This window comes from Triticum aestivum, chromosome 3D (assembly GCF_018294505.1).
Source record: "Triticum aestivum cultivar Chinese Spring chromosome 3D, IWGSC CS RefSeq v2.1, whole genome shotgun sequence".
Taxonomy (NCBI): domain Eukaryota; kingdom Viridiplantae; phylum Streptophyta; class Magnoliopsida; order Poales; family Poaceae; genus Triticum; species Triticum aestivum.
In genome coordinates, this window is record NC_057802.1 from 579,684,473 (window position 1) to 579,694,263 (window position 9,791).

At 45.7% G+C, this 9,791-nt stretch overlaps 1 protein-coding gene across 1 annotated transcript; it reads right to left on the reverse strand.

Annotated features, from left to right (window-relative positions):
• Nucleotides 1–3,452: 3,452 nt before the first annotated feature.
• On the reverse strand, nt 3,453–6,295 carry LOC123075596 (uncharacterized). Its single transcript, XM_044498162.1, has 2 exons — nt 6,105–6,295; nt 3,453–5,166 (listed from the first exon to the last, which is right to left on the reverse strand). Exon 2 carries the CDS (start codon nt 5,140–5,142, stop codon nt 3,589–3,591), a length of 1,554 nt encoding a protein of 517 aa, XP_044354097.1. The 5' UTR covers nt 5,143–5,166; nt 6,105–6,295; the 3' UTR covers nt 3,453–3,588.
• Nucleotides 6,296–9,791: the final 3,496 nt, after the last annotated feature.

Below are 9,791 nucleotides of genomic sequence, written 5' to 3' on the forward strand. Positions count from 1 at the left end.
TGGATATGCGTCAGAGGGTTTATGATAACAGAGCCATGCGAGTGGTCAACGATTTCGGGGTAAGTCCTTTCAAACACCTAAATGTCAATACCAACAGGTTTAAATTTGCCATAGTCATGATTTAACCCTTCTCACATGTATGCATGTTTGTAGGATTTCTATACATGCGTTGAGGGTCAGAAGGATTGTGCAAATGTGGTGGTCGAGAATATTGCCAAGAAACTAGTCCACGACATGCACTATGAGGAGCGCGTCCGGTTAGTGGTCAAGTATCACGCGGACTATCTCAACCATAGGATTTCCAAACAGGAGGCTCGAGGGACGCATCTTTCACCGGACAATTACTTCAAGGCAAGTGACGATGGATGCTTGCTATTCCCTACATTACCGCAAAATTAGAATCCTTATTAAGATGTATTTGTTTAATTTACAGGTGATTCCTCGGTGGTGCGCTGACAAACGTCCGTGCTGGGAGAAGATCGTCGAACGGTGGATAGATCCAGGGTGGCAGGATGAACACAAAGTAATATCTGAACGGCGTAAGTTGATGGGGGGTCAAGGACACCGTCAAGGCAACCTCACCATCCCAGGTGTCGTCTCAAAACATGTAGGCAACCACATCCTTTTCATCATGTTCTCTTTCATTTGTGAGCATTCCCTTGATTGTTTGGATCGCTTTCTTTTGCAGAAAGAAGACACTGGTAAGGATATCACTTACTTCGAGGCATGGACCATCAAATGTACCAAAGACGACAAGGACCCTCTCCACCCGGAGAGGGACTGGATCAGCTCTAAAGCCCGGTCAGATGGAGAGAACTACACCAAGACGTATGGGCCTGACGCTGATCCTCACGTGCTACTGTTTGACCCTCTTGTGGCCATCGCCGCGGCAGGCGGTAGACCGAATGGCCGGATGGCGGTTCACCTCGATTCTGTCATAACCTCCTCCCTTCTGAGAGTCAACACGCTCCGTGCTATGAGTACTGGCTCTACTCCTACCGTAGAGCGTCACGTACCACATTCCGTGAGCATTATTGAGGATATTCAGGTCAGTGCTTCTTCATTGATCCTTCATGGTCCTGCATATTTGCATTTCAACATGAATGACATTTGCATTGCCATATTGTAGACTCGACTGATTGACACCGAGAAAGAACGAGATGAAAACCGGGCCAAGCTGAAGGCACAAGATGATCTAGTGAAGTCTTTACAACATATGGTGGCCAATCATTATTCCATGCAAGGCCAACCAGTGCCAGAGATGCCACCGACGCCAGAGTGGAACATTGTGAGTTTCGTTCAAACTATTTCTATCACCATTTTCGGCATTACCATATGCATTCATCTCACTATTGGGTCAATCCATCACAGCTCAACCCATCACAAGGGTCGAACAATGTTCCGTTAGTTCCACCTCAAGTTGGTGGAGTTGAGGCAGCAAAGGGAATGATGCCTTCTAATGTTGATGTTATCACTCCGATTGATGGAGTTGGGGCAGCAAACGGAATGATGCCTTCTAATGTTGATGTTATCACTCCGATCTCCAAAATCGCGTGAACTTCATGTTATGTTATGTTTGAAATTGTTCCTTGTATGTTGAGAACTCTTGCATCTTGAGACTTGTAAACTTGTGGTAGTCCAGTGTCTTCACTACTATTTCACCTTTTATGCACTATTGCTTTTATGTGGAATGCTTTTCAGAATCATTGCTTCTTTTGTTCAATGATGCCTATATGTGACATGTTCTATGTGTGATGAACTATATGCTGCTGCTGTATATGTTTCGCTGCAGGAAAGAAACAGAAACAGGAAAACAAGGCTCCTGGGCACACCATTACCGAGGGTGGCTCTCGGTAATAACTGTGAAACTGGACCATAATGCACCCTTTACCGAGAGGCCTCTCGGTAAACATGTACCAACCAGTAGAACCTCACACCTTTACCGAGAGGCCTCTCGGTAAAGGGTAATAACCTGTGGTGCCCCTGACATACCGAGAATGGCTGTCGGCAAAGAAGGCCCTCGGCCTGTTCGCCTGGTCCCACATGTCAGGAGCTGACACGTGTCAACCACCTACTGGGTGGCTTTGCCGAGAGTGGCTCTCGGCAAAGTTGGCCCTCGGCCTGCTCTCGTGGTCCCACATGTGAGGAGGTGACACGTGTCAGCCTCCTACTAGGTGGCTTTGCCGAGAGTGGCTCTCGGCAAAGTTGGCCCTCGGCATGTTCGCCTGGTCCCACATGTCAGGAGCTGACACGTGTCAGCCACCTACTGGGTGGCTTTGCCGAGAGTGGCTCTCGGCAAAGTTGGCCCTCGGCCTGCTCTCGTGGTCCCACATGTGAGGAGGTGACACGTGTCAGCCTCCTACTGGGTAGCTTTGCCGAGAGTGGCTCTCAGCAAAGTTGGCCCTCGGCATGTTCGCCTGGTCCCACATGTCAGGAGCTGACACGTGTCAGCCTCCTAGTGGGTGGCTTTGCCGAGAGCGGCTCTCGGCAAAGATGACCCTCGGCATGTTCGCCTGGTCCCACATGTCAGGAGCTGACACGTGTCAGCCTCCTAGTGGGTGGCTTTGCCGAGAGCGGCTCTCGGCAAAGATGGCCCTCGGCATGTTCGCCTGGTCCCACATGTCAGGAGCTGACACGTGTCAGCCACCTAGTGGGTGGCTTCCGAGGCTGTAACATAGTCGAGGTTGAATCTAAAGGATCTACTGCTGGATAAATACCCTTGGAAGCTAATCCTCTGGAAAGTATGGTAGACTCTCGGCAAAGATGGCCCTCGGCATGTTCGCCTGGTCCCACATGTCAGGAGCTGACACGTGTCAGCCACCTAGTGGGTGGCTTTGCCGAGAGTGGCTCTCGGCAAAGATGGCCCTCGGCATGTTCTCCTGGTCCCGCATGTCAGGAGCTGACACGTGTCAGCCACCTACTGGGTGGCTTTGCCGAGAGTGGCTCTCGGCAAAGATGGCCCTCGGCATGTTCGGCTGGTCCCACATGTCAGGAGCTGACACGTGTCAGCCACCTACTGGGTGGCTTTGCCGAGAGTGGCTCTCGGCAAAGATGGCCCTCGGCATGTTCGCCTGGTCCCACATGTCAGGAACCGCCGGCACCGTCTGCTATCCGTTAGCTACTTTACTTTGCCGAGTGGTACTGTTTGGCTCTCGGCAAAGTCTTTGCCGAGTGCCCGTGTTCTGGCTCTCGGTAAAATCCTGTTTGCCGAAAAGGTGTACGCCGGGTGGCTTTCGCCGAGGGTGACACTCGGCAAAGGCTTTGCCGGCGGTTTTCGGCCCTTTGCCGAGTGTCCGTGGCACTCGGCATAGCCCAGAATTCCAGTAGTGAAGGGACCATAGTCAACTATGCACTAATTATGCATTGCCAAATACTAGCATAGTAAGACGTAAAATGTATATGTGGTTATTATACTGCAATCATTCACCATAAGACTACACTAGTAGGCTCAATACAACCACGATTCATGCCAGAGGTACAACTCAACACAAGGTCCTGCTTTCGTTGACACACATAAATTTCAAATTAGTCATGTGGGAATACTACAAGATTCCTGTGATGTTAAGCCACAAATCACTAGTTTTGTCCCTACTGTTTGAGCCATGACGTAAATATGCTCTGCAACCTCTCTGAGGAACGCACAACCCATAGTTTCAGGAAATCTTTGGCTACCTGCATCCACTGCACTTTCCTCATCTGCTCCTGCCGCATCTGACGAAGTGTCTTACTATTCTTGTTCCTACCTTGTCGTATGGCGGCTCTGTGTGCTCTGGGAATTCTTGTTGTGCTTGTCTTCTCCACACATAGGTGTGCACTGCCATGGTTGGACCTCCATACTATCTGATACGTCGCAGTCTCGGTGTTATGGTGAAGATAATCTCTCGCCTTGGGCAGCAATATCTCATCAAGTTGGTCCGGATGAACATTTGCATGTGTGAGATGTTGCTTCTCTCCATCAATCACCTCTATGGCAGAGCCCTCGCCGGTGGACTTGGGGTTCTCCAGAGAATCATGAGGCATGAACAGAATTCCCAGCTTCAGAAGTGGGGTATTCTCCAGAGAAGAAACATCATATCCCGCAGTTGATCCCTGTAGGTTCTTATAATCGAGTAGAGAGATTTGACGCTGCAAAAACACTTCACACACTGGTTCTGGAAATATGCTTGAAAGTCTCACGTTGTTCCCGCAGTTACCGACATGAGAAGGCATGACCTCCTGTTTGTATCCTTGACAACATAATGGATCTGGACGGAACCATCTAGTAAAAGTTTTGTGGATATGGTTCCAGTGTTCCATGTTTGTGCTCTCAGCCTCTGGTGGTAAACTGGAAAAATCTTGGGTAGGGAGTTGGATGATATCTTTGATCACAGCGTCGGCCGTGGACTTGAAGTGAGGTGTCACCAGTCGCAAGCACTTGACTGTAGTTCCGATAATGTCTGTACTCTCTGAAAGACGCAGCATGAACCCAAGGCGAAAACTGTTCTTGGGCACCTTGAAATCTTCATATATCAAGGATAGCATGGCCTCCAGTCCACGCTCCTCGAAGGCCATAGGACGTATGCCGAAGTATTGATACTGGCCTCCCGGATGCATCACCATATACCGCAGCGTTTTGCCTGTGAAGATATGCCTGATGAGAGGGTCGAAGAACAGGGGCTGTCGAGGTGTTCCACCGAGCTGCACACATTGAATGAACTCTGTAGCACCATCAGCAAACCTCTCGAATCTTCGAACGGCGGCGGCGATGCTGCCTGAGTAATGATCACCTTCGCAGCCAATGAAAGAGGAGACAAATGACTTGGTCGCATGAGCGATCCGTGTAGCAAACGAAGATTTTCTTAGCACCTGATCTGCCTCATCTTCTTCCAGTGAGAGCTCCCAGCATCTGCGAGCTGCGTCGTTGCAATCCTGGGCAGCACACTTCAGCTTCTTACGCCAATGAAGTAGTGACACATCGGTGATCTGCCACTTGTCAGACATCTCGAGTGCAGCCTCCATTTTGATGTGTGCCATCTCTAGCCTCTCTAGGCCACTTCCTCCGGTGGCTTCATCTGATTTATCATCGTCTTTCCTGTTGGTTATGCCAGAAAAAATCTGGGTAACTGTCTCCCCAATGATGGCAGACCTGATGATCTCGGCCATTGACTAAAAGAGATCGCCCCGGTGCTGCTCACGAAATGGAGCAACATTAGATTTTGTACCCCACTATATGATCCATTGTGGCAACAAGAAAAAAAATGGAGAGTAGCTAATTTCTAAAGGGAGCTACCCTGCCGACACTGCTATAAAGGAAAGGCTTTGGTGTCGCTTAGGGTGCTGAGGCGGAGGCTCTGGTTCTTGAGTATGCATGGATTAATGAACACAGAAGGATGATTGGATATGGTGAGTCATGAAATTGATCTTATTAAGGCTATGTTCTGTTAAATCTCTCTTGGAGAGGATTGGAGAGGTTTGGAGGGGATTTAGGTGAATTTTGACTTATAGGGGATTTAATTCTCCCCAAGCCACTCCAATCCTCTTCAAGTGCTTCCACGTCAAAAAAGAGAGATGGTACTTTACTTTAATGAAGGTTTAACAAGTCTTACTCATCTCGAATATCACAGAACACTAGAATAGAAAGCCTTTAACGGGCCAAAAGCTCTCCTGATGAACACATTTCTCAAATTATCATATAGCATTCCAGTGATAATCATGTATTAAGCTGATTATCGACAGATCTCGCTTAAGGTATTTTTTATCATGAACTCCTTATTTTCAGTGCTCTAGTACGCAAAACAGAACATGTTTTTGCTAACTAGTTGTTTTAAACATACACGAGCAAAACATGAATTCTGTCTACATACTAAATCTTAAAACAAGGAGGTTTATGCATCTTTAGTTTTGTACATACTAGGAAAGCAGAATGCAGACTTACAACAGAACCATTTTCTAAGAGCTTCATAAGTCTTCTTTTTGAAAAAAAAGAGCTCCATAAATCTGTACTCACTAGTACGATGCTATGCAAAATCTGTATTTTTCATCTCCAGGGCGCAAAATCTGAGAGTAAAACTTGGACATAATAGTGGTGAAACGAAAATATGTGTCGATGAATATTGAATGGATACCTGATGATGCTTCAATGGTGATCTTGTTGCTCGCTGTGACGATGGATGGAATTCTGGCTCTACTTTTTCTTGCACATATCTTCTTGTGTCTTGGCGTCGGTACCTAGTTTTGTTGTTTTTTCTGAATGTTCGTCTACTGCTGTTGCTCTCCCCTGGCTCTCGTTTCTGTCGCTCCTATTACTACTACTTGCTTTCCTTGGGTATGGTAAGTCAGGCGAGGTGCTGAGATATTTAAGGTAGCTGGTGTTTGGCTTCCTTGACCAGTATGTCCTTCCATGACAAACTTGGACAGTGACATTTTTTGTTTGAATTTACTTGGACTTTGACTAGTTTTTTCAATTTACTTGGACTTTGACTTTTTTGTTTGAATTGACTCGGACATTGACCTTTTTTGTTTGAGTTTACTTGGACTCTGACTGTTTTGTTTGAATTTACTTGGACTGACTTTGTTTGTTTGAATTTACTTGGATATATATAGTGAACTTGGAGGTCGTCCTTTCGGTGTACCGGCGACCTTGACCGCTGTCATTTCCTGTGGGTGTGGTGCGGTTGCGTTCCCTCTTTCTTTCTTTTTCTGTTTCTGCTAGTTTTTTCCCCTTTATTTCTCTTTCTTCCCCAGGTTCCTGGTGGATTTTTGCATTTCTTTTTTTTTCTACCGATATGATATGCTTGACAATCTTTGTCTTTATTGGAGTGATTCGGTGTCTGAAAGTTTTTTTTATGTTGTTCATCGCCGGCAAGAGATATGGTATCATAGCCTGGCTGTAGTTTGGGTGAAAATCTAGAGGTAGATGGCCCTGATTATAATCTTCTCTTTGTGACGGATCGTTTCTGTACCTCTGTGGATTCAGTTATCCCATTTTCAGTCGTGCCGACATTTATTGTTGTATCTAGTATGAATTTTTTTAATTTAATTTAATTTAAAAGCAGCCGAACTGTCAAAAAGGTGGGCGGAACCGACCTCAGTGGGTGGGGCCTCAAGTCATGATTTACTAGTAGGAGTATAAATTCACATGTAGGTTGGGGACGTGTGATTCGGAGGCTTCAAGTCAAGTCGCGGAACCTAGTCCAGATTCTCTCTCAATCAAAAGAGCAAAAGAAATCTAGTGGGTCCGGATTGGATTGTGAACCTAGGGCTTTCATGTAGTACAGTGCTTTTGCAGCCAGGGTTAAAATATTGAGATCCGAAGCCGTTTCTCTCCGTAAGCAAAGTGTGGAACGTTCAAAGTCGTCTCTCCCCTTTCACACGGAAGCTAGGATTACTCACATTTCAATAATATACCGATCACTGTCATTAATATTATTGCCACCAACTGGTCAGCAAGATATCGACGCTTTCCTACCAACAAAGAATGTATATAGAACTAAACCATCAAGGACTAGTCTTGGTAGGTCTTAATTGTTTTTTATTTCTTCCAATGGGCAGCACCAAACTCCTTAAGCGCGAGGTGCGTGCTTGCTGGGCTCTACCAGTCTAGTTCCTTCCGATTATTTTATTTAAAGGTAATATCACGGGAGGTCATAGAACTTACGCTAGATGTTTAATAATGTATCGATCACTGTCATCAGTATTATTGTCCATGAACTAGGCAATATCGACGCTTTTCTATGGGCGCTTTCCTATCGCGGCTAGGCGATAGTCGCCTGAAAACCAAAAAAGGTTCAGTCGATTCTCCTGCTCCTATCTCAACCGTTCTATCAAGATCGAACGGACAACGCTTCGTCTTCAACCTTCGATCCACCTCTTGTTCATCTTCTTCCTTCGAACCGCCTACTGCCGCCGCCCGCGGTCGGCAGCGCTCCCTCGTCAACCTTGCCACCCCTCCCCCCAGCTGCCAACCACTGCTGTGTCCCCTCCCGCCATCCCTCTAACCCCGGCCATGATCCATTTTTTTAGGTGAACATGCAGCCCCACCGGCCCCCGAACACTCCTAAGATAGATCATGGGGCACCCTACCACCCTAAAATAGAGCATGGGGTAGCTTCTCTGGTGAGCGGCGGCCGCTTCTTCCTTCCCTCCGGCGGTTGCCTCCTCATACGAAAATCGACCGATCCAAATTCTATTTTCGGGCGACTTACATTTTGCTATTGTGATTAAGGTTGACTGCTAGCTGGCTCAAAGTTTGGCAATCCATACAAATTCTGTTTTAAGAGAATTAGTTAACTTAGGGTGCGTTGCTGACGAACTTTGTTTTGTTGGCCTCCTACCGGTGTGAGGCGCCGTCATGGCTGTAGCTCGCACCGCGTACCGAGTGCTCCTATTTCCCCCACACTAGTTAGTGTGCACGCGCAACGCACGTCTCAATCGTAAAACATGTGAGATTTACATAGTGTAGAATACAAATAAATGTTGCAAAAATATATAAATCAAATCAATTACACATTGTTTGATGTCGCTCAAATACTATTCTCAAAAGTGAGACACCATGGTAGTTAGGTTGCTGCACTGAGTGATCAAGAGACGTTGGGCATGGACCATCGAAGGAAATAATGGAAGTCAAGTACAAAGTGTGGTAAAATTATATTAAATAAGTTAGTGAGAACACAATTGCATTCAAATCTGGGAGTATAGCTGAAATGCTCTTGCGCTGCCAGATATTCTTACGCTAATAGGTTGCTGACAGGCCTTATAGCCATCGATTGGTACCACATGATTTTTCAGCTGCAAAACAAGCAGACAAATTGCATGAATATGACACATTGACACATCATGTTCTAAACATGCTCAAGGTATTTTCTACAAGACGGAACTACTGATGTGGTTTAGTAATAATGAATGAGGTATCACCAACTGATAAAACTGAAAAATACTTTAAGTATATCTTGTATCAAGGCCCTTCAGTAAAAGGAAACAATACAAGTCCATAGGAGTTATCTTCGTGGAAACAGAGACTTGCATCTCCACTTCGTAGGTATCACTCTTGATCTAGTTTTGTTATATCACAAGTGACAGCAAACACATCATCCCTTCAAAGAAAATTAATTATGTTTGTAATCAGAACTTAATAAAAAAATACTAACTGGTGAAAATTAGTGTGAAAGTAAACAGGACATGTTCTTACCCTGTATTGTTGCGGGAACAGGAGCATCAGAGTGCTGAGCCCACTTATGAGAACACCACACCATATCAGAATTCTCAAGCGCATGTTCAAAGCAAAAGCAATTCCAATTACTGAAACGAATAAGCAACCACCGAAGCTGGTTAGATAAAATTACAACTTTAACTGACAGTTTCCCTAGCACAAACTAATATTTCAAATTATATTTGCTTTATAGTATCACAACATCTGCAACATCACGAAACGACTAAATTACTGAATCCAGGTAGCTCGGTAATTCAGTTTAAAATGTAACACATGTTGCAGAAGGTCAAGTGTACACATTTTATTACCTTCAGGAATGTCGCATGCAAATTCTATACACATCAGTACATTAGCGCACATGCAAGAACTATCTTGTAGGAGGAAAGAGTGGGCCTAACTGATAACCCTGAAATTAGCTGCATGCCATGGTGATATATTTTCTTTTTTTTTTCAAAACAAATCAAGAACTATGAAGCACATGTGCCATACCTCAGGAATAACAATCTGATCAACATCTAGCAGTCAATAAGAGAGGTCCCCGGTCCATTTGAGAGATTGTTCTGCCTGGCGCCAGTCATAAATTGCTGCTGCAACAACCATTGCC